Source organism: Lepidochelys olivacea (genome assembly GCF_965140295.1).
Source record: "Lepidochelys olivacea isolate rLepOli2 genome assembly, chromosome: 8".
Lineage (NCBI taxonomy): Eukaryota > Metazoa > Chordata > Testudines > Cheloniidae > Lepidochelys > Lepidochelys olivacea.
In genome coordinates, this window is record NC_140418.1 from 91752364 (window position 1) to 91778798 (window position 26435).

General features: G+C 40.4%; 1 protein-coding gene across 2 annotated transcripts in view; it reads right to left on the reverse strand.

Annotated features, from left to right (window-relative positions):
* Positions 1-26435, reverse strand: part of PATJ (PATJ crumbs cell polarity complex component) — a 228617-nt gene that overhangs the window by 104375 nt on the left and 97807 nt on the right. For both annotated transcript variants that reach the window (XM_084636472.1, XM_084636473.1), the window contains 6 exons: positions 25788-25941; positions 24656-24727; positions 22986-23163; positions 21276-21386; positions 16559-16636; positions 9359-9467 (listed from right to left, as the gene is read on the reverse strand). In XM_084636472.1, coding sequence (XP_084492598.1) covers positions 9359-9467; positions 16559-16636; positions 21276-21386; positions 22986-23163; positions 24656-24727; positions 25788-25941 — 702 coding nt within the window. The remainder of the gene's footprint in view (positions 1-9358; positions 9468-16558; positions 16637-21275; positions 21387-22985; positions 23164-24655; positions 24728-25787; positions 25942-26435) is intronic.

Consider the following 26435-nt stretch of genomic DNA (forward strand, 5'->3'; position numbering starts at 1 on the left):
AGCTAGAGTGGAACCCTCCTTCAGCCAAGCAGCTCTGCATTCTTAGAAATGGTGGGTGGGCAGTGGCACATGACCCCATGTGTCCCTCCACACTGTGCCTCTGTGTTGGGGGGGGGGGCTATGCCCTTCTTGCCCCCACCCCCAAATACACCCATGGATGTCTCCAAGTTCCCCTTGCCCCCACAGATTTTCCTCTCCACCAGCTGCGCTAGGCACTGGAAACCATGCTGGCATGTGACCGCTCTTGTGGCTTTCCTTTACTTCCCCGTCATTTTCTGCAGGGAAGCGGAGAGTTCTGTGAGGGGACATTAATTCTACATGCACAAAAAGAAAAGGAGTACTTGTGGCACCTTTAGAGACTAACAAATTTATTTGAGCATAAGCTTTTGTGAGCTACAGCACACTTCATCGGATACGGGAAGTGAGCTGTAGCTCACGAAAACTTATGCTCAAATAAATTTGTTAGTCTCTAAGGTGCCACAAGTACTCCTTTTCTTTTTGCGAATACAGACTAACACTCTGAAATCTACATGCACAGTGGCATAGAATTCCTCCAGGAGTAAGTTACATTCAGTTAAGATTAGGCAGGTTTTCTTTACAACCATCAGGGCTGATGACTTATTTGAAAAGAGGGGGTGGGGAGTTTAGATTCTGGACCACGTGATAGTAGTTTGCAAGGAAAGGGAATGCTATAATTCTGTATATTCCCTCTACCCCGACCACCTATTCAAGACACATGGAAACAGCATGTCTGGGAAGTAAATGCAATTCTGTTTGGGAGATATGAAGCAGAGCTGAACAAATAACAGTAAATAACATATTGAATGAAAGTGACTTCATTCTATTCACCAGTTGTCTGAAAACAGATTGTCACTTCTTGCAAATACTGTTTACTCTATGGCTGCCTGTTTGAAATTTGGAATCTGTAATCCAAGTTGTGTTGCTTAGTTGTGTTCAGTCACATAAGTCAAATTATATTGCTTTTTTTGTTGACTGGGTGGGTGTAACTATTGTAATCAGGTTTATAGTAGTTTCCATCCAATCTACCCCTGCACAAGGCCAAGAGAGGTTAAGATTCAGTTTGGGGAAAGAAGTAGCTTTTCCACATGTTGGGACTTAAATCCAATATCTAATGGCCCTGTAGGCCTCGGAACAGAAGCATTATACCAAGAGAAGGGAAGATTTTCTGTTTCCCAGGAGGACTCTGCTTTCACTTCTACTCTGTAAGACCCTGATGTAATGGTCCTTAAAACGGCAACATTTTTAGATTTAGATAAGCAACTTCAGCTAATTTTACAGGTTCTTATGGCTCTCCAAGCTGTGTATTTAGACTCATGGTAATTAATGCACTTGACTTTACAGGTCCAGGGATACAAAAAGTAATCTCAGTGGAAGTTTCAAAAGCTCTCCAAAACATTCCCATAATATTTTTCTATATGTATGGCATCTACAGAACAGGAAACTGTGTGCTACAAAAGGTTTTATTTTGACACTAGTTTGAGATGACCTATACAACTCACTCCTGGCTTTGTCATTATCAGTAATGCAGCCCTTACAAAATCAGGCTGCTCAAACCTTTACTATCCCACCCCCTCACATAGTCCATATGTTTATATACACATGTGCACACACATATGCTACCACCAAAAGCACAACAAATTGCCATGGTCTTCTAAGGTCCCCAGAAGCTCAATGATTTGATGACTTTACAGCCTTAGTAGTAATTTACTTTTGGTAGGAGCAAGGAGAGCAAATTTCAGCCTCCAGGCACTGATGAACTCACTCATGATGTCTAGCATTATACTAACAATTAGAGGCTCATTATATTTCTACAGTAGGATAGAAAATTGACTGCCCTCTGTTCCCACTGTGTTTCTTCTAATTCTAATTCTGTACTGCACTTAGATACTATGGAGACAGGTGCTTTAGAACTGCTGATCGATTAGAAAAACAGATGTCAATCTGTGTGATACATCATGGTCAAATTGCCAAGATGCAATTACTTTTCAACACGTATGTTGGCACTCCACAGGTATAAAAGCATACTTTAAAACAGTCAGTCATTGTGTTATGTATCTCAAATACCTATGACTAATAATTCTAGTTCAGCCTTTGGGTGTATTTCATAGCGGTACAAAGCTGAAGGAATATTGATGACTAGTTATTAAGAATTAGTATGTTGGATCAAGGGGGAAAATGCACATTACTGATATTCAAGAAAAATAATTTTGACTCTCTTGAAGAGATAAAGAAATTACGTTGGACTGCTGTCTCAATTATGGTCATGCTATGGGAAATTTAATAACTGATCTCTCTATAAAAAATATAGACATTAACATTTTTACTTTTCCTTCTTATAGAAGATTATTTGCACTTTGTATTCCTAATAGCTACTGCTTAAACCAAGTGTATCTGGAAGTTGGGCTTTACCTATTCTGGACCAGACATGCTGCATATCTCTCCCCCCCACAAGTAATATAGCATCATTTGTGATGGGTACAGCTGAAAGATGCTATCTAAAAATCAGCTGTTCAGTAATTTAGTCACATAGCTTCTTCCAGGTGTATTGATTCAATACTCATGCAAATACTTAAAAACCTCCTCTCTGTCCGATCATGCCACGTTTTTAATTGCAAGTCATTGCAGTGATACTGTGTTCTTCAGTGACAAAGTGAGAGAGATATCTACTAGTATAATCCTCTCTAAGTCCGTTTGTACAGCAATGCCTTTTGTATGCAGTTTTACAACACAAACCCTACTTTCGACAGTAATAAGTTAAGAGAAGTTAGGCATCTGCAGTATCTGAATAAGATCACATCAGGTTTCTCAACACCCTTACCATGTTTTGAAGAATTTAATATTCAAACCTTTAAGTACCAGGACAAAATATATTTCATGACAAATGCTTTAATACTCATACCTGGATACCTGGCTTGTGTCAGAAAAAATGATCAGACCTAACATCAAATGAGATTTGAGACAACAAAGATTAGATTACACTTCATTGCAATAGCTCTTGTTTGTCTACTACCAAGTTGCATTATTCCCATTCTGCTTCCTTATACAATGAAACTGCTGAATATTCAGTTTAGGTTTCCCCAGCAGCTTTTTATTCTACTCTAAAAATATTTACCTAACACATTTTTACCAGGCAAAGTGAAGAAAATTCAGCCATCTGTCTCTACATTACAAGAACAGTTATGAAAAATAGTAGATTATTCCATATAACAACAAGAAATTTAGTATTAGGAATTCTGATACTTTAGTTTAAAGCACTGACCTGCTGTTGTAAATTTTGCATGCTGGTGTCATGCATTCAAGTATATTATAACAGTGATTTACAATGAAACATAAGACAAATAATTTAAAGGTACTGAATTCACCTAAGAGTCTTACATAGTATATGTACATGCTCTCAGACGAGAAAAATGGTTTGTGCTACTATTCTCTTGCCTTTATGACTTAATTAGTTCTGAATGATCATTAAAATACCTAAAATGGCTTGCTAGCAATAACTACAATGCATACATATATATATACACATACATGAATCCTTACCTGGGAACCCCCCTTGTACCATTGCTGTACCAGCATGTACTTCAAGAGATCTGCATTCCTGACAAACATTCAATGCTGTAAGCAGCTCAAATCCTCATCATACACAGACTCAGTGCTCGTCTTTCTTCCAACGACCTTGGGCCTATTTTTCTGAGAATTTCTCCCTCCTTAAGGGCAATCTGTCCGTCTCTTTCTATTATGAGATGCAATCAGTTACACTAATTTCAAGCTACCCACAAGCTAACAGTTACATCTGTCAGCAGATTAAAGCTGCCTATAAAAGTACGCAGGGAGAAGCAAATCTCTGGTTTCCCACATCTGACCCACTGATGCTCTACGGCTGCTGTTTGTTGCACTGGTTTACCCTGCTAGCATTAAAAATGACATCTCTATCCCAAGAAACACATCTATTTAAAAAACATAACCATTTATGTTTTTCACAGCTAGTTACAGTTAATATTGTGTTTAATGAGCCACTCTTACTGCAGAGAGAGAGAAAGAGAGAGAGAAATAGTTAATGGCATTAATTATATCTGTGCATCCTTTTAGTGCAAATTACAGGGGTTATCAGTGAACTTTTGATAATCCAAGGGACCTGAATAAATGTGTCATCTTATAATTTTCTGTTACTAAACTGTGTTCTTGCATCATTTTTATATGCCAGACACAAAACCATCTTACCATTATTAGCATGCAAAAATTTTCAACTTCATCAGTGATTGTATTTTACCACCACTCTTAAACAGGCAGCATTGGTTTTATTGTAATGTGAATACTGAATTGAAACGTTAAAGAGATGTTAAATTTCTCATTTTGGTCATTTAAAAATGGTTAAAAGTCTTACAGGTTTATATGCATCCGATGAAGTGAGCTGTAGCTCACAAAAGCTTATGCTCAAATAAATTTGTTAGTCTCTAAGGTGCCACAAGTACTCCTTTTCTTTTTAGGTTTATAAGTGTAGTTTCTAAATGTAGTCATGTTAGGAATTTCCTATGCATTCTTTACTCCAAATGATGAATCTTTCTAATGAGTAATTCAGTTATTTTGTATCACCATTAATTCACTCATTTTTAACATACTCTAACCTTTCTTTGTAATATATATGCACAACACACACAGAGAAACCATCTGTTCAGTGGATTATACACATGTACATAGTAAAATTCCAGACACAAATGTTCCCAGTTACAATTTTACCAGTAATTCATTGAGAATGTAATTTCAATATTGCAGCACAACACCAAATTAAGAAAGTTTACGTGTATGATTCAAAAACATAAGAAAGAGGCAAGGGCGTGGACATCAGGGTCTGTATCCACATGTGGTACAAATGCTTGCAAGGATGCTCTAAATTATAAAGCAGTGCCCCTCTGGTCCTTTTATTAGGGGTGAGCTAGAAACCTACGTATTTTAGCTAATTACAAAGTCTGAATAAGAATAGAAAGAGAAGATTAGCAGTGTAGAGACACATTAAATAAGGATTAACATGCAGCTCAAAAATGAAAGTCAGCTTTATTTGTGTAATCCTGGCTATTTTGGATTATCTATGAAGACACACAAAGCTGAATACATTTGTTAGTACATTTAGCAAAATTAAAATTGTAAATATTAGAAATTGTTAATGTCTCAGCCTTTCATAAAGGTTTATATACTTATTTTTGCCTGGTCATATCTTTACACTCTTTGAAACCCTCATTGCTATTTGCTGTTGATTGTAGTGACATCTATTGGAGAGGCAGTGTTTGACTGCAGAAGCTTCCTCGTCTTAGTCTCGGAGTAAACATTTCTATATTTTGCAGCAGCAACGAAAATCACAGAGTCATAGAACTGGAAGGGACCTCGAGAGGTTATCTACTCCAGTCCCCTGCAAAGTGTGTCATGTTATTCTTCTTGTTTCACAATGCAGCCTCACCCAAAAGGACTTGACAATAAACTCTAAGCAACCAGATCCCCCACTAGCTTAATTGATTTATCAGTCAATTTACTCCTTAACACTTCTGACATTTTTTCAAACACAATTATTCAGTAATCTGATTATTCTAATATTTTAATGTTATTAATTCATGATGTTATTTATGGACTTCTTGGTTTCCTTTGTAATTTTATATTTTTGCACATTAAATGTACCGCATGTATTTGAACATTTTTTAAAGGTGTAGACCACATTTGATTTTATGAAAAAAGAATAAGCCATCACATCTCACCAGTTGGGATATTTCTGGGAACATTAGCTTTAGGGAAGCGTTTGGAGGCTCTAACTGAGATCAGAGCTTCATTGCGCTATCACCTGTAAAAACATATACAAAGAGACAGTCCCTGCCCTTAAGCGCTCCTAACTAACCTACAGCAAGAATCCTGCAACTAGCACCATGAAGCTAGACCCCTATCCCTTCACTCAACTCCACTGACTTCAAATTGTCTAAACAGACAAGGCAAAGGGAAGGAAGTATTATTATCTCCGCTTACTGATGGGGAACTGAGGTGCTGGGAGATGAAGTGACTTGCCCAAATGCACACAGAAAATCTGTGGCAGAGCCAGGAATTGAACTCAAGTATCCTGAGTCCTAGACCAGAGCTTGAATCACCATAAACCACTCTTTATAGTAAAAGAAAAACTATTTGTAAAAACCGATATGAATCAATCAGATCAATTTCATTCTCTAATTAAAACGGAGAACTTAATGAAAAATGCCTGTTGAAATGACAGGATTCTGAGCTCTTGCCAGAGTTAATGTCTGTCTGGTTTACGCCACTCATTCTTAATGTTTTTATTTTTGTATATATTTTAATTTGCTTTTTATAGGATAAATTATGATCCTCCAATGTGTGCATATAATTTAATTATAATGTCAAATGAAATTACATAGCTCCTAATGCCTATGGAAAACCGTGAGAAAAACTCTTACAAACTAATTAATTTTTTCCCCCTTCCACTCCCAACCCCTCATGTTAGTAATAAACTACAATAAGGTGTGCATTAGTGGTCTATCTGCAAATTCTTAGTGAAAAGAAAAAGGGTACTTGTGGCACCTTAGAGACTAACCAATTTATTTGAGCATAAGCTTTCGTGAGCTACAGCTCACTTCATCGGATGCTGTAGCTCACGAAAGCTCATGCTCAAATAAATTGGTTAGTCTCTAAGGTGCCACAAGTACTCCCTTTCTTTTTGCGAATACAGACTAACACGGCTGTTACTCTGAAATTCTTAGTGTACATTTCTGGCTTTCAGCCACCAAACCAGCACACCAATGCCTACTGATGTACACCCTGCCATGATTTATTGCTTGTGCAAATGGCTTCCTTTTATAGTATTTTAAAAAAATCTATTTGAAACCCACTGTTCAGGGGGCATGCAGGTTACTAACCTACTCCTCCACCATGGAAAAATCATTCCCAAGAGAAGAATAAAAAAACCTCCCACATACATTTTCTTTAATATTCTGAAAATAGTCATTAAAACACACCATTTTGAAATTTTTATTTCAGGCTGAAGACCATCCTGTCTTGCTGTCTTCTATCCCACATGAACCTGGTTGCACTTTCTAAAGCAGACTGTAGATACACTAAATTGAGAATGTCAATCCCAGCTTAAATGTTACAACCGAGAGTGAGGTAAAGGAGCGGTCTGGAGCTACACATTTGCCATGAAACACTTGGTTGGAACCTTGGCCTCATCAGGCAATGCTGGATCAAGGATCTTTTGTTGAGATTTACATCTGGTAACACCAGCTTCAGGATGGACTCTGCCTCAGTGAAGGGAGGCTGCATAGGCTGATAGATTAAGGACTGAATAGCTTGGTCTAAAGGCAGAAGGTCCATTTATCCTAAAACTGGAGAGAGCTAGGAGTCAAATGCTAGGCATTTCTCCTCCCTATACTGGGTACTCAAACAACTACAGCACCCTGCAATGCCTTTTTCCATTTTCAGCTGGCCCAGATGCTTCATCCAACCTGACAGATAAGGACCTAAGACACTTTTATAAAACTTCCAGGCTCATTTCTAGTAACACTCTGTACTTGGGATTGAAAGTAGGAACTTTGAAAAAGCTCCTAATGGTTCAACATATAGCAGCTCGCCAATTAAGCAACAGAGGTGGACTTAAACACATCACCCTGTGCTCCATGTACTATGGCTATAGCTACACGAGGGAGTTTACAGCGGTGCAGCTGTGCTGATGTAAGCTCTCTTGTGTAGCCACTCTGAGCCAACAGGAGAGAGCTCTGCCATTGACTTAATTAATCCAACCCCAACGAGTGGCTTTAACTACATCGGTGGGAGAAGCTCTCCCACCACATAGTGCTGTCCACACTGGCGCTTAGATCTGTCTCACTTATGTAGCTCAGGGGGTGGCTTATTCACACTCCTAAACAACATAAATTATACCAACGTAAGTGGTAATATAGACATAACCTTAGCTGGTTTCCCAGAGAATAACCAATCAAGATCCTCACCTCCAAAATCTTAATGGGACAGACCCAAAACCATCTTGAGGACTGTCTCAGCCTCTGATCAAGGCTAACAACAACAACTGTGCTTGAGAGGCAAAATAGCACTGCTAACAACAAGGATTAAATTCATAGGAGCTGGTCACAGAGCTTCCTCATCAGAGTCCTATGGCTTTGGAACTTCTATTCACAAGAACAAGACTTAGCCACAGACCTGACCACCTACAGGTCAAAAAGCAAAATGCATCTTTTTCCTCTGGCTTTCCCACAAACAAAACAAAACAAAAAATACCCATACCACCATACACAAGAATACATACAAGTACCAGTCTACAGTGACGGGGAGAGGAACAAGAGGAAAGGAAATCAACACTTGACTAGTTTTTGTAAGTTTCTGTTATCCTGGTGCTGAGTGTGATATAGATAATTCTCAAATTATCTCTTGTTGGTCACCTGAGAGTCACTCGTATTGGGTCATTACTTTCTGTTTATCTAAAGCTAGAGCCACTCAAATCAGGTCCTGAACCTCTAGGAAGCATTGCTGGGCACTCCTGAACAGACACAGTGTTCCAATTTATAGATGCCTGCACTTCCATGCTGATCAAAGCGTAAATCATTGTGAAATATCTGTAGAAAATTATAGCATCTCAGGGATTAAAGGTGCTATACAAAATAAGAGAGTTACCTTTCAAGGAGCCCATTGTGACAGACCTGATAGACGTCGCTTGCTCCTTTTGTTCCACCCAAGCCTCCTAATTACTCATTCTATGCATAGCTTTCTCTCACTCTCCCAGGTTTTACACTGGGGGGGGGGGGGGGGTTTGAGTGGGGGGGAGAGAGCCTCCCCTGCATTTTTTTTTTTTTTTTAAAGAAAGGTATAATGCCTGAACCGTGATGCCTAATTTAGGCTGCAAGCTCTTTGGGGCAGGGGCTGTGTACTGATGGTTCTCAAACTGATCTGCACAGCTGCTACTGTCACAATGCTGAAACATCTTATCTGCCTTCAAGCAGCGACACTCCCCTGCAAATTGTAGGTCAGCTTAGATCTTGTTCATTGCTTTTTGACCAACTGAACTAAAAATGAATCAAGCACCTCTCTGCACTCTGGCAAAGAGGGATGCTCTAGGGTTGCAGTTGGAAGGGCAGGAGCTTCCATCTTAAAAAGATCAGTCCACAGTAAAGAGAAGTTTGAGACCAGCTCTCCACATCATATGGAGCACTACTCACGCAGACGGAAATTAATCCATACACAGAATTTGTAACAACAATGTCACTGCTATGTAGCACCATCACACGGACAGATTATATTCCCTAAAGATACAATGTGCTTCTTAGATAAATGTGGTACTACTTACCCTCTATATAAAAATCCTCCTCCCCCACAGCATCCTCCTCTGACTGGAGTGTTTTGGGTGATTTATAAGGAGGCGGCAACTTCAGCGGAGGTGGTGCCCCCACTTTTCTCTGATGGATGAAAAACAAAATAAAGAGGTTTCAAACATTTTGCCACGTACCATATAAATTACTTTTCTTCTCCACACACTAAAAGGCCACCCCATGTACATACATACCCTTCAGTTTAATACATTTTCTTAAAATAATGCACTTTAACTCCTCTTTTTCAAAGACATTTTACAAATGAAAAATAATTTTCAGAGACTCTGAAGACAAAAAGAAATGAAAGAAAACATTAATAGGAAATGGACTGCACATTTACTTACTGGAACAACACTGGTATTTCATTGTAAACCTACTTAGTGGAGTACAACAAACATGTGACCATTAAGAAAGGGGTTAAAAACATAACATTAAATATTATCCCAGCATGGATTTTAAACCCTTTGTTCGTCTTCCATCACCATTTCCTGCTGCAGTTTAAAATCAAAAACACTTAGCAAGCAAAATCAGAATGGAACTTCTCATTGCTCCTAAAAGTAAAATATGACACTATTTCATCTATATTTTGGTTCCAATTAAAATATAATTTGAATTATAAATTACCTCACATAAATAAAGACAGTTCCTATAATGATGCATATAGCGACGCATATCAGGTATAAAAAGAGGACTCTGGAATCTAATGAAAACAGGAGCTGAAACATCCAAGCAACTGTTTTTATAGGTTCAAAATAATTGGAGCATGCTTTAGGTTAGCTACATGATTTCACTAAATTATGTTCAATTACATCCCCTACAATCACACCACTAATAGCAGGATGCACTTTAGCAAGTGAACAGTGAGTACAGTAGGCCATTAGAGCAACAAAAATGCCTGCAATGAATTTTTTTTTTTTTTTAAATCGCTGGGAATTACCATTTGGGAATCAAACATCAGATCTGAAATAATATTTTCCATTGCAGGACCTGCACGTAGATTCATAAAATATTTTACATCTAAATTTATGTTAAAATATTCTAATCATTAATATGCAATGGCATCTGAATACAAAATTGTAGGAGATAATAAAATATCATCCTGTCCGTTTAAAATTATTACAGCGGAGTGCTGCACTGAGGCCAGCAAAAGAGTAATAAATCAAATGAATTCCACCAATTTGTAGTAAGGGTGTCTAATGAGAGGATCTTAAGACAGCAACAGTTTCCCAAATGTACACAGCAAAAGAAAGCACACATACACACTCTAAAATAAAAACAGGACAAGAGGTCCACCAAGCGCCACTCATTTTCTGTATTCTAAATTCTTTAAAAGGTAGAAATGGAAAACTTGCACTGCACACTTCCAACTGCCTGTGACAAATCAGAACCATTATACTTTAGAGTCCACTTATTAGCTTTTTTTGTTCTTTATAATTTTTTATAAAGTTCTTTTTCAGCACTTTCAAGATCAATATTAAAGCCCCTCAGAGCCCCAGGTAAGCAAGGTGCCCTCTGTTTTCCTATCATATTAAGCTTACAGAACCTTTAAAAGGATTGTAATGGTCTTCATATCCAAAGCAGATCTTTACTGGTCAGGGCTTTAAAAAGGCTAACATCAGTTTGTTCCATCACTTCCTGATTTTTTGTAATCATCATCATGCATAGTCTGATCCAAAGCACGTTGACGTCAATTGGAATTTTTTTTAATTGGACTTCAGTGTGCTTTGGATCAGGTCCTCAAAAAGAGAGCATTTTGCCAATTCACTGACATCAACATACTTAATACAAAAATGTAAATAAACTTCAACCTCTTGGCTGTAGATTCCATTGTGTGAGTTGTGTGAAAGATTCACAATCGAATTTCGGCTATTCAAGAAAATGAAAGTCTATTTTCAAAAGCCAAGCAAAAAGCCCCTAACCCCGGAGTTTCCTGTAAAAGTGGTAAGATTTCATACCGGAGCAGTTCAGACAAGTTCAGAAATGTACCCATAGAAAGGAACAAAACATTTGTTGGGAAGAGTCATCAAAATTAGTATGGGACTTACCTGATTTTCTGTGGGGCTGTAGGATTTAGCTGGCAGTTCCAAGATTTAAAGAAAGGTTTTAAAAATTATGAACACTTTTTGTAACAGAAACAAAGTTAAAATAGCTTTAACCTGGTGTAACCTCTGATTTTGTATGCCATAAAGCCACCCTATTTCCTCAAATCCTACTCCAAACTCTCACTTCTTTCTAGCAATGATTCACACTCCTATTTCAACCTAATAAAATCTAAGTAAATTTGCTACTCCTTACATCTTGACCCAAAGTGGGATTTCAGAAAAGCTTGACAAAGGGCCTCAATAATTTTTTGAAAAGAGACAACATTAATGGTAGTTACATGGCACAAGCCCAAAAAGCAGCAGCATATAAAATGATAAAAATGTTTCTAAATTAGACACACTTTCAAACATGAATAAGAAAAAGCATCTCCATTTAGCATCCATTGCTATTTTGATTGTTGCAAGTTTAAATAATTGGGATTTTTTTGAATAGCAGAATTAGACTGCAAATTCTTCTGGGCCAGAGTTGTCAGATATTTCACGTTTGTATAGCACCTGATCTTAATTGTAAAGCACATACAACAATTCAGGATTTTGGACATTGGGATTTTGTTGATCACGTATTTCATCTTGTCCTGACAATGGGACTTCTTATGTGCATGCCTTGATCCAAAACCCTCTGAAACCAGTGGGAGTCTCGAAATTAAATTGGGTGGGCTTTTGATTAAGGCACACACACTATTCGTACTTTACCTCAGCAACAGCAAAGCTTAACATAATAACAGAAGTCACTAATTGCATTTTTTCCATTTTATGAACAGTCAGGGATCATATCTAATTTAACAGTACAGCCTCTACCAGCAGGTTCCTACAAGATAATTTAAACATTGACTTCTGAAGAAATTCCTAATGAGATTCCCACTTGTCTTGAACAGTGTCCTCAGACCACACTTGGTATTTCATTTGAATCGGGGGCATATTTATAGGTTGCAAAATAAGAAAGTTTCAATTCCAGGCATGGATTTGTAGTATGTATACGATCGATATAGCTCAAAGACAATAAATGAAATTCTGTTAAAACTATTCTTAGAACCAAAACCTTCCCATGTGCCACTCTCCTCTATGCTTCATTTGCTGACAGGGTCCTCATCAGCACTCATGTATTGTGTACTTTATCAGTTTTTAACCCAATCTCTCTCACCATCTCTCGGACATCATCCACTCACACTGGTACAAGGATCAGCTCTGTAAAGTAAAGACTTTCTGCCAGGATCTACAAGCTGGCGCTCATCGTCCACTGCCATATATGGAAAGCTCATTTCCCACATAGTAATGAGAAAGGGGCCTTCTCCGAATTGGCCTCTCCATGACAGCTTTCTGCCTGGTTTTCAAAGTGTTTTGTAAAACTGAAACTGCCTGCCTCCAGGAATGGGATGTACCAGCTGGCCATCATTAGCCAGACAATCTCACATCCCTCTCTTCACTTCCTACTTGTTCTCAAGAAATTATTCCCAGAGGCTCTTATTTTAGTCCTCTTCTCCATCACTTCACCCCAGATCATCTCATTGCTTAAAACCTGGATATAATTTTTACACAAATGACATGTACATTTATACCCTGGCTCACTCTCACTTCTTCTTGATAATCAGTTCCTTGCTTTTGCATAACATCCTGCTACTCTAAGCTCCTAAGAGCTAAGTCCTCTCCCTGAGTAAAAAATTATTTTCCATGCCTGCGATAACTCTCCTTAATTTTGCTCCTAAGGTCAGAAACAGTGGTGTCAGCCTCGACCCTGAATTTTCTTTTATTCCCACGTCTCCTTTATCTGTACATTCACCTCCAGAACACAGGCCAAATTAGACTTTGTTTTAAAACTGCCAATACTGAAATACTTATTTCATGCCTTAATCACTTGGTTAACTACGACTATTCTGTCCTTTATGTAGCTTCTAAATTTCAGGGAATTCAGAATACCTCAGCTAGACCATTCTCACGCTTCAGGCTACGAGATCATCACTCTTAATCTCTGTCATTTTCACTGGCTTCCTTCCTCTCTTCTTCCAGTATAAAAGTTTCTGTCCCAGTTTTCAGTTCAACTCCGCCCTATGCCCTCATGCCCCCAGATCTCTTTGACCACCAACCACTTGCTAAACACCTCCATTGTTGGTCGCCTTCTTGTCTCTTTCACACATCTCTCCCTGAACTGGGTGATGCTGGTTTACTTGTGCCATATATACACTCTTCTTTTCTCTGCCAAATCCCTACTTCTCTTCTCCTTCATCCCCAGAAAGGCCCAGTCATCCCTCACCCAAGTCACACAAGACTTTTTTCTTTTCCCCTTCTGTTTGTAGCTCCCAAGTTTCCAGTGTGTCCCCCAGTATCCCTCTGCCCACAAGATCTCCCAGAAACTTGCCCCAAAATGGCTCCCTTCACTTTAGCTCCCCTCCAAGAGCCCACTTGTCTCTTTCATTCCCTTATTGCCTCTCAAGGTCCTCCCATCTGCCCTCTTTGCTCTGGCTTTCCCACTCTCCCCAACCAAGTGCCCCTTTGGCCTCTGCCTCTCCCTAGGCTCAGCCTACGAGGCACCTCCCACTGAGCCTTTAGTTACTTGATGTAACAGACAAGAATACAAACTTTAAACCCCTTGAAAAGAGTTGAGTTGCAGTTCCCATTTCCTTCATAGGAGAAAAAAATTGCCCGAGCCTTTATAAAGTGACTAAAACGAACGCAGTTTGTGCAACTGCTTCCAGAAAACACACAATAATCTGGATTTTATTTAGAAAACTACACACCCAGCAGGATATGAAAGACAGCACAGTTCACAATTCTACATCTGCTCTGTCTGCAAGGCTTGATCCAAAACCCACTGAAGCAGGGGCGGCGGATATCATAGGCCAGGGAAGGCTAAGCCTTCCCTGTCCCCAGCCACACTTTGACCCCCCCGCCGATCCTGAAGCCGGTGGGGGATCAGCTCCAGCTGTGGCCTGGAGCTCGGTGAAGCTGGCGGGGGATCAGCTCCAGCTGTGGCCTGGAGCTCGGTGATCCGCTGGTGGTCAGGGGCTGGGCCAGGGCCCCAGGCCAGCCCGGGGTCAGCTTGGTCTGGCCCAAGGGTCAGGGTGGCCGGCTGGGGTTGGGGCAGCCGGTGTGGCCCGGAGTGGTGCATCTGGGGTGGCTCAGGCTGACCTGCGGTGGGCCGGCCAGTGTGGAGGGACTCGGGCGGGGGGGGGGGGGAGTTGTTTCAGGCATAAGGGGTGGGGCTGGCAGGCCGATATTCAGTGCATACCCAAGCACTGATACTTCAATGGCTGTCGGATCAGACCTACGGACAGGCTATAGAATCTATCCTGAAAAAGGAAGGCAAGGTGGAAGTTCACATAACTGTGTCTTGGACTCAGCAATTTGGGCTTCTAGAGCATCTAACTACACCACATATTTGAACTGACCCACCATTTCCAAGGCAAAAGCTATGTGGTGTACACAGCACAACTTTTATATTTCGTTTTCACATAAGAAACCGAAGCATTGTAAGCAGCTCTCATAAAGGCTATTTTAAAAATTATTATTTAACACATGTAAATCACTATAGAGTAGAACAAGCACCCGTGAGTAACAGAGGAAGTCCCCAGTAATTAAAAATAATGACCCAGATAAGAACAGCAGCTTTTCCAAGCTGGATATTTTGCTTTCAAACCTAGTTCTTTTCTGACACTTTGAAGACTAGAGTAGAAATATCCATGATTTCCCATAGGAATGCACGCTAATAATCCACTCATAGACATCTTTTTCTACTGAGACTGTCCCTGCTGAAGCACATTGTGTCTGCTTTGTGAATTAATGTTCAAAGCTAAAGAGAAGCTTACACACTTATTCATTGAAGCTGTTCTATATTCTACTCATCACATTACAGCACCCATAAAGGGTTACTTTTAACAGCTTTGAAAAAGGTTAGGCTCACTCATTGACTTTCTACTGTTTTAGTATTCAACACACTGGAATCCTAGAGATTAAAGGCAGCAAAATTGCAAGTGGATGTGCTTTTTAGATTACAAAGACCAAGAAAGGAGTATAGTAACTGCTTTATTTCACGTACTGCTAACTGCCATGAAACCTGTAGCTTCCTTGCTTTCCTGGGATAACGTGAAAACCTCCAGACGCTGAATCACTCTAAAGTAGCCTGCAAAACACTTTCTAAAGCAACAAGGCCTTTGAGTTTCCTTTCAACATTAGAGGATTGAACAAATTCAAGCACACATGGGTCAGCGTACGCAACCTAGCCATGCTGAACTGGCCAACATCCACAATAGTGCTATCCCTACACTGTTTCAGTTGCAAAGCCTTCTGGGTACATATGTCACAATCCCCAGCTTGGTTTCCAGAAGAATGCATTTGGGGAGATTTTGCAAGGCCACTGCTGCATTGCAGGACAGAGATAGGAAACCAGATGTACTGTTTTAGTATGTCTGCTACCACAGTCACTAAAATTAACCAATTGGTTAATTAACCAATTATTAAGTTTGCAGAAAGGTCCTTCATTCTAAGTGATTATTAGACCATTTGTAAACCAACTATAGATCACCTGGGACATTTCTGTTTGTGGACACAAAAAGCATTGTGCTAACTAGGGCAACCAAGTATGAAAATTTGGGCCGGTAGTTTTTACAAGGAAAAAAATCCAAAATTTTGAAAGCCAGGAAATTCAGAATTAAGGCTCCGTAAGCAATCTTAAATATATACCAGCATCCATTGTCTCAACAGAAACACATTACTCCCAACAGCATCAAATATGTGCAAAGACCCACATGATTAACCTTTTTTCAAGAAATTACACAGTTACTTTTACTATTATTCCACTTTACAGCTTGTGGCTGGCAGTTGCCATGACAGAAGCTGTAAAATGGGGATACTGATGCTTACTCATCTTCGTAAAGCACTTTGAAATCTATAGATAAAAGAGCTACAAAAGTGCTAAATTTTATTTATATTAAATATTACTCAATGTAGTTAACATACATAGAATTTTTGTAGCATTTTACCCCTTTTATTTAAGATAAAAAGCCTGGTATTCATTTATAAACTACATTGTTATATCATCTGACCCAGTAAAGCTTGGATATGATACACAAATGGAATAAATACCTTCTCATTTTTGTTTTTGCTTTCTGTGTCCTGATCTTTCTTGACTTTATTTATCTTAGACTGTACCACAGATACCACCTGCAAAACATAAGAAATAGACATGTACGTATTATAGATAGATATAGCTATAGTTGCACAGTCAAGCACTCATAAAATCGGAAATGCCAGAATTAGGGTTGACTTTCCAACCTGGATTCAGGCTTTGTTCTTATTTATTATGATACAGTCTTTAATTACATGACCACATACGGACACTTGCCTCATTCAGGCATAGTACAGAGCTGCCATGGGGAGAATAAGCATTGTGCAGAGTAGTGAAGTAGACTGCTGTGGTGTGTAGTGAAAGAGGCAGGAGACTACAGGAAGACAAAGAAAGTCACATACTTAACGCAGCTGAATGCTGCCTTTAAGAATTGGATTCTATCCCGCTCTTTGTTAAAGAGTGCCCTCTAAGCAAGTTACTTGAAACCAAACTTTTCACAAGTGATCACGAATTGTGAATTCCTCATTTTCTGGGTGCCTGATTTGCAGAAGTGCTGAGCACTCACAACTGCAAGCTAACAACAGGAGTTGTGCTTTGAATATATGAAGTGCTATCTAATGCTAAATACTCTGAAAAATCAGGTCCAATGTCTCAAATGGGCACCCAAAATTAGTACCATCATCTGTCTATCCGGCTCTATGAAATGGGGATAACACCACCCCCTCATCTCATAGGGTTTTTTTGACGATCAGTTAAGATTTGTGATGCACTCAGATACTATAGTGAGAAGCATGAGAGAAAAGCCAAAGAGGAAATTCAGAATGCTGTGTTAGGAGCAGGGTTTGAATGGTGGCAGTACGTTAGGCCACACACTGAACAATGAGGAGAAAAAAATATTGAACAGCTTCTCATTAAGTGAGCATCATCCATCCAGTGCACTAAATGAAGCAGGAGTCCTATGGAAAAACTAGTATGTGGTCATTTAATTAAAGACTGTATCATGATGCATATGCCCAAGGAGGCCAAATTAAGATTGCACTTTCTACCTTCTGATAACTTGACTTCACAACATTAATAATCTTCCCTTAACATAATGTGTGTGTGTGTGGTTTCTTAGGATTTTTTTTTAAATCGAATTTAAAAAACAGAAATTCCATCACGTGGCATCATATTGATGTCCACACGGGTCATCAGCAGGTTTGAAGCATTAGATCCACCACACAGATCTCTGCCACTTTAGCAAATGGAGTAACTAACAACAATAGTAAGTTGTCAATCTGCATGTAGACCAGCTCTAGTGTGGGATGAGACACTCTGCCAGTAGGTTTCATAGGTATTTGCTGACAGCAGAGAAATAGTGAGATTCATGACTCTTATGTTTCATTCCAGGATCTAGAGGGGAATATGCTCAGTGTCCTCTGCCCACTACCCCCAAGTTTGCCACTTTCTGCCCTGTCCTGTCCAACCTGTCCTTGCTCCAATCCTGTCTTCTACACCTGTGACTTCTTGTCCCAGTCCCTTTCTCCTCACCCTTGCCAGTTCCAGCCTCCACTCCTCAATCTTCTCATCGCAGCCTGTCTCCTTGCCTTGCCAGTTCCTACTCTCCCGTTCCAGACTCTGGGTCCCTGTGTCCTCCCTCTCCCAATGTGCCCAGTCCCACCCAACCTCCTTGCACAGCCAGTCCCAGTCCTCCACACACACCTTGTTCCTCATGACTGTCTCTCTCTCCCCCCCATTCCCAGGCCTCCAGGCACCCAGTCTCCACTAGTGCCCAGTCCCAACCTCTCTCTCTAGGCTCCTCATCTAATCTCAGAACTTTACCCCCTAGCCTCCAGCTCCTTTTTCCTATCTTCATTCTCAGAATGGCTGAACCATTTTGCCTAAAATTCACCATCATGAAAAAAAAAAAAAAAATCAGCCTGGCACAGACACCTGACATGGAACAATTCAGCCTGAGGAGTTAAGTTTAGCAAAAGTTATAAGCAACCGAAAACAGGGTCTTCTAAGGTCAAGTACTGGGCAACCTTAAAAATGTGGCAGGAGGCTCCCGGCTTCCCCACTCTGGCCTTCACCATTCTTAAGGCTGCCCAATACTTCCCCTTAGAAGACCTTGTTTTCTGTTGCTTATAAAACTTTGCCAAACTTAAACCATTTAGGCTGAAATTTGAATATATAAGAACAGATTCTCTCTCTTGCTCTTCTCATTATATATTCTTCAATATATTGTAGGGACCCTTAAATGAAATATAAGGGACTGGTCTTGAATTACTCAGAGCCGATTAACGTCCTTTAAATGGAACACCTCAAGCAAGAGAGTACCATGTTTTACTATATATATTGTAAAATGTTTGTTGACTAATGTAATTTGGAACACTTCATCTCTCAATAAGGTACATAATGGTATGTTATTCAAAACAACATGAGAATAGTATTTCACTGTGGCAACCGTTAAAAATGACACAGGAATATGAATACTATAGCATATATTTACAGAATGATTGGTATGACACATGGTGTACCATCCCAAAGCAGGCTGTAGAAATTACTACTAAAGCAGAGCAGGACAAATATCAGAGAGTGTTTTGAACGCCTGACAGGGAAGGAACTTCCTTACGTATAACCATACTATCTTAAATTCAAAACAAACACCTCTGAGACCCTGGCTATTGGCAGTAGAGACACCAACGTCAGGTGCAGTTGGCACCACTGAAACAAATGGATGTCTAAGCACCGGGGTGTGTACCTATACCACATTTGTGGTATTCCCTATACTGAGAATGAGAAATATTGCTAATACCACAGTAAGTTTAACTCCTGCAGATAGTACATGTCCAGCTATTTGAAGTGGCAATGTGCCTCCATCTTCTTCAGTACTGGTGAAGCAGCGTGGCCTCATGCTTAGGCCATGCAAAAGGAAGTAAGGAGTTCTGAGTTTCATTCCCAGCTCTGCTGCTGACTTGCTATGTGACCTGAGGTCATTTACTTCCCTCCAACTGCCGTAATAAATTCTAAGTTTGGGCGCCTCACCTTTGACACCAAGAACCTGATATTCAGAGGTGCTGAGCTTCCACAATTCCCACTGGTCAACGGGAGTTGCCAGCGCTCAGCCATGCTGAAAGTCAAATTCTCGGCACTCAGAAACAGAGGCACCCAAAATTATTAAGGGTCCCAGATTATCTTTATGCCTTTTCAGAGGCCATTTTCAGTTGCCTAGAAGGGTAAGGACAAGAGTCTCAGGAAAAGACTCCGTTTTCTTGACATGCTTCTCAGAAGGGGTCAAATATATAGACAGAAGTTATTGCGTTATCACAGCTATGCCCATTGTATGGTGCCTATGCTTTCTGCCACCACTGCTTGGACATTCTCCTTTCCCACTTTGATTGCTGCAGGTCATCACAGAACACAGAGATTCAATGGGGCTGTGAAGAAGGAGTGGACTTTTTGGTGCCAGATTGTCTACGGTATGGTTAGAGTTGTCAGAGAGACTCACCAGGTCAGGGGAGGGCAAACTACGGCCCGCAGGCCAGATCCGGCCCATCAGCGCTTTCAATCCAGCCCGCGGGATTGCCAGCCCCGTGGTGCAGCGAGCTTAAGGCAGGCTCCCTGCCTGCCCTGGCCCCACGCTGCTCTCAGAAGTGGTCGACACCACGTCCCTGCAGCCCCTGTAGAAGGGGAATGACAGAGGGCTCCAGGCACTGCCCTCACCTGCAGGCACCACCTCCCACAGCTCCCATTGACCAGGAATGGGGAACTTCAGCCAATGGGAGCTTCGGGGGTGTTACCCACAGGCAAGGGCAGCATGCAGCAGAGCCACCTGCCCCACCCCACACCCAGGAGCCAATGCTGGACATGCTGGCCGCTTCCGGGAGTGGCCCGGGGCCAGGGCAGGCAGGGAGCCGGTTTTAGGCCCGCTGCCACCTGGGAGCCGCTTGAGGTAAGCGGCGCCGGATTGGAGCCCACACCTCAAACCCCCCTTGCACCCCAACCCTTTGCCCTGAGCCCCTTTCTGAATACCGCACACCCTCCCACACCTCGCACTCCCTCCCACACGGCAGCCCCCTGCCTCAGCCCTACATTCATGGCCCTGCATACAATTTCCCCACCCAGATGTGGCCCTCGGGCCAAAAAGTTTGCCCACCTCTGCACTAGGTCTTCTGTTACATAGCCTTTTGGTGGCATGGAGTTGCCTGACTGGATATTCTGTATTTGCTCATGAATCACATGAGCTTCTGGGATGGTAAATTATAATTGTTGCCTCTTCTCACTGCCCAGAAGACAAGGAGATAGTTTTCTCTTTTGCCTGTATTTCCTAGTTTTTCCCCTCCCTCGGATAATTATTGCTGATGCTTGTAATTGTACTTTAAGCCTTTGGGGACACAGTTTTTATGGAGGATGCTATTCTACAATCAAGTTTCATTACATGATGTTTAAAAAAAACAAAACAGTTGGCTAATAGAGGAATATTTTTACAATACCAGGTAACACACAAGGGGGCGGATTCTAATTCAATTACCGTGGGGGTAAACGCTGCTGAGTCAACACAGTCAGTTGAATTTACATTGGAGTAATTTAGACCAGAATCTGTCCCAAGAAGTAACCATATGGTCTCTGACTGGAAACTGTGGTTATGGCCAAATCTTGCTGAAAGAAGTTTGGCCATGTTTCAAATAAAAGGCATATTAAAAGGGAATTAAGTTTTGAAAAAACAAAGGAAAGGAAAAAAGGGTAACTTACTCTTGGGGTACTAGACAAACTCTGAACAACAAAAACAACAGGATTTCCTGCATTCTTGATAGCTTCCACTGCTTCCTCGTGCGTGGCATTTTGTAAGTCTACTCCAGACACCTAACAAATGGAGTGTATCTTCATTATTAGACAATCTGTCTTTTTCATAAATTACTAAAAGAGATTTACATGCATTTATTGACAGTGAAGCTTAGCACATCAGAGGAAGTCAACAAAAGGTTTCATAGGGTAGAAAAATACTTTAAAAAACACTACATAAAGTATATTTCTTCAACACTTTGAGGAATAAGCAAGGCAAAGGTATAGTATTCAGGTGCTCACAATTAAAGGCACATGCTGTATTTTACCAAAGACTATTTTCAGATAAAATCAGAGAATGCTTGGTATCACACAAATGTTCAATTTACCTAAGCATAAGCTAGTTATGTTTTGAAGCAACTCTCAAAGCACATCACTTCTGGAAGGCAGCAGACACAAAAAGGACAGTCAGTTTTCTTACAGTGGAGCATTACAGACCTCTCATCCTCAGCTCCCAGAAAGGAGCACAGCAGAGTCAAGTTACCTTTGTTTGCCTGCAACCACAGAGCAATAGGACAGACCGCCAGGATCCTGACAGGAAAGAGAAGCTGGTGCTGCTCTTTATTCCTGTTAATTTAGTTGCATTTCCTTTATTGCTTTGGAGGACTGGAACTATGAGTTTAACCCTGGGGCCGGGCCCCCACTGCATTGAAAATCCGAGTTCCCTGAGGAGATGGCAAGCCAATGTGGGAAATAAACCAGGGAAGAAGCAACAGATCGGACCAGACAGACCTTAACTCCTTGTTACAAGGGTCTCTGGACTGGAACCCTGAGCAGAGGGAGGGACAGGGTTCCTCTACAGCCTCACTGGGAAGATTAGTGGGAAGTCCTCAGACAAAGGGCTGGGAGGATTTTTGAGCCTGGATATGGACTGTCAATCTGTTGTGAGGTCCTGGGACTCTTGGGTGACAACAGTGGTTTACCCAGAAAAGGGTAAGGCAAAAAATGACCTGGCCAGAGGCCAAGGCAAAAGGGGACCATCAGTGGACCTAGTCAGCAAGACTACAGAGAAAAAGCCCCACAATGCTCCACCTATCTTCAAGGCAGCGCATCAGACCTAGTGAATCACGTTGTCACAGTACTTTCAGGGGAGAGTGAAGAACCACAACATGGTATCCAACAAATTGCAACATGGTGTCCAATTATAATGGCACCTATGAAAATTACTGTCCCCTCTCAAAGAATGAGGCACCTGCCAACATGACGGACTCCAAAAGTAATATGTAACTAGCCTGTACAATGAATACTCTCTAAAAATGCCACAAAACTTGCATGAAGAATGAACCACTCAAATCATACAACTATTCCAGAATAACTTACATTCTTCAATTGAATGGCTCATGAAAAATGGTGTGAAAAGCAGGATTTCTATTTGTTTTATTTCAGAAAACATCACTTTTAAAATCAGTGCCTATTTAACTTCTCTGAAATAGTACAATAGGATGCTAACAGAAGCAATCGATAGTCAAGACCTTTTTAAAAAAAGAGATAGAACAATGCACTCTGAGGAGTAAAATCAAATTCACAATATATTCAATGCTTAATTCCCAGTTTTTTCTAGACCGCTCTCAAGCTATGCTCTCTTTTTAAAACATAAACAGGAAACTTATCTGCATTTACCTGAAGTATTTTATCCCCAGTTTTTAGGGCTTTTGTTCTTCCAACTGGGCTGTCTTCCAACACTTGTTTGATAAAGATACCTTTAAGTTCCTCTCCATTCTTTAGGCGCTTTATAATAGTTTGTCCACCAACAATACTGATTCCAAGAGACATGTGAGGTTCTCTGAAGACTTCAACACTGTAAAATGCAAGCAGTGCCACATAATTGTATAACTATTAACAGATTTAAATATATAATATTTAATATTCCAAGAATCTAACATAGTTTTTCAGGTTTCATCAATTTACTAGCAATAATGTTTAAAAGAAGCACCTGTTGCTAGTCTCCAGGTGAGCTCACAGTAAGAGCAATAAAAAAACCCACCTCATCAGTGAATAAATATAACCCAACAAAACTATCACCAAACCAACTTGCTTCCCCTCCTACAACCTTTCCCTTCAGAGAAAGTCTGTGTAAAAAATAGGTACCAAGACAAACAAAGTTGAGCTCTATCACTCAAAGCAAATTCTGGAGTGGCGGGCTTCTACTGAGAACAGATTGCACCAACCTGGCGATACTAATTTGTTAATATTAAGTGTTTCAATACAGAAAACTTCAATTGATATTCAGTTGGCTGAATGTACTAGTGAGAGGTCAAAAAGAATTCCTGCAACTATCTTAGAGTTGTTTGTCATATGTCTGAGGTAACATACATTAGGCTTCTACTTGTGCTGAAGTTTTAGGTTTGTATTATGCCTAACCCTGAATCACACCTTGTTACGTGACCTTTGTACTGCAGGCAGCCAATGTGTTTGAGACAGTACAAAATAAAGCTAAAGTAACCAATTCTTTCTGTAAGAGAAAACGCATCTGATCAATTGGCATATACATTTATCTGGAGGGCAGTTACCTTTCTCAAGGTAAATATTAAAGTATTCACAATTTCCACCGTATTTCAACGTCAGAAATCAAATAAACTGTTCTGATAATAAAACTGTTGTCATGCAACATTATGCAAATAGTTCAGAATTACACAATACTGTCAATTGTATTTTAAATTGCTTTATCTCTGTTCCCCCATTCCCTCTTCAAACTTGTCTCTCAAAACAAAGTGAAATAACCTTGACAAGGCCTTCTTAACTGACAAATGGCCTTTCTTTTGTTAAGGATATATAACATACACTGACTGGAAAGAGAGATATCTAAGGAATTATTTCACTTTGCTATCTAGTATGTAGATTAGAAATATTTTTAGGTAGCTTGAAAGTCAAACACTATTGGACCAAATTTTGTGTTAATTCAGAGTTATGCCACTAAGATTAGCAGAGTAACCCATGTACCTGACAGTGGAATTCTTATGTGTAACGTTTCAAACCAGTAGCGAAGAGCTGAACGAGAACTTTCAACTCAACTGCAACACAAAGCTGGCAGCTTTCTAAAATTAGCCATATACACAGAATATATAATCCTTCTCCACTGAACATCTGTTAACGTTTACAGTATTTAATAAAGCCCAGAGCATCTAACTACCTTAACACTATTCTAGAGCACTCTAAAATAAAAGGGCCATGAAAACAGTCACACATGTGTAAGAAAAGTCTACAGTAAGGAGTGTAATAACTCCTGGAGCCCCCAAGGCTTCAAATGTCTCTTAAACAAAAAAAAAAATAATGTAATTATATCAACATACTTTCGGGGTGGTCCCCAATGACTGAAGTTTGGAGTTTCTTCTCCTTCTCCTTCTTCTCGTTCAGGTAATTCACTAATTGGGAAAAAAAAAACAAAACACCATTGCATCCATGCGACACACACTCACACAGGCTTTGACACTTCTGCCATAGCACACAATACATTCTAGCATATTCATGTTTAAATAAAAAATGCTATACAGGAGACTAGATGCCCATACTTTAAAATATATATATATAGGTTCAAACACAGTTAAGGTTGCAACATAACCCAAATAAGGTGGGGGAAAAGCAAATTTAAAAACTTGTGTGTAATGGCTTAAACTTGTGCATCTTATTACTGGTTCTATAGGACTCTTTGGACTATAAACATTAGCTAATATGCTATAAATGACATGAATTGTGCACTACAAGCCACAAAAAGCAGTCTAGTCTACTGGCAAGTCAAACTCTTCCTAAAGCCAAATGAGATGTAACGTGAGCAGATCCTGAGCATGCCATTTTATCCCCAAGAGTGGGATGTAATTATATTGCTATACCACATGTGATTCATCTATTCAAAGAATAGCCCAGGCTTCCCCAACAGGAGATTCCACTTGCATGTCCCCAAGAGAAAGCAGCACTGGTAGGTGCTCCCACAGAACGAGAGCCCTCTCCACGCATTCTCTGCAGATGCAGAGGGCCCAAACTGCCACAGTTACACTGCAAAGGGGGAGCAGAATGGTGAAAGGTGGGGCAAAGACTCCACATGCACTGCAGCAGATTTCATTGCAACACCTCAGAGAGAAGGTTAGAGGCGGGTCAGGGGAAGGCCTAAGACATGGTCAACAGGTCTGATGAGACAGATCCACTGGCCAAAACCTCTACCAAGGAGAAGCGCAGGGGCTGTAGCCAACGTGATACAGATCTGTTAGTGCTCTGCAGCCTGGGTGGTGAGAGTTCAGGCCATTTGGCTACTGCAGAGATCACCTGCAAAATTCAGTTTACTCTAGCTTGTGCAAGGGTCAAAGATTTGACTTCTATGGATTAAAGTTACATTCAGTTCATCAAAACTTTCTGCTCCACTAATCAGCTAACTTAAAGCAAGAGGAAAATAGAAAAGAAGTAAGTGTAAATCATGCACTTCCTCCATACCTGGACAACACTGCTGCAAGCGGAGTAGAAATGACAGCTCTCCCAGTTTCCTGGTTCCTGGAAAGAATGTAATCCTCCATCTTTTGTTCATCCCTTTCAGCTGCTTCAAGGTAAACTAACTTATGTCTTTTTGAGTCATTCTGAAGCCTCGTACCTGAATGGTAAAATGGCTAGATGTAAAGGTCTCTATATCTATTGTCCTTTTCACTATTAACAGTGTCTAGAAAATACTATACTTGGAAGCATACCTCTCAACTGAGGCCCAAATGTGGAATGTAATGTGTGACTTGAATCATAGAAATGTAGGGCTGGAAGGAACCTGGAGAGGCCATCAAATCAGGGACGGCCCACAACATTTTGGCATCTGAGGTGGGGCGCTCAAATGACACCCCCATGTCCCCTTGCTTGGGCCAAAATTTTGAAAGGTCTAAATTCTGCCTTTTTCCTGTTCTACTCCTCTCATGGTACAGCTCTGCTACCTACCCCAATAAACGAGAACTAACAACTTAAAATGCCTTGTTCAAAAATTTTAAGTAACACTTTACTTTCAAACGCCTGAATAGCAAATGTAACTTTTCTTGTCTGCATAGTAAACATTGGCATTTTTATCTGTTTGAATAATCAAAGTGGTGCTTTCCGTGTCTTCTT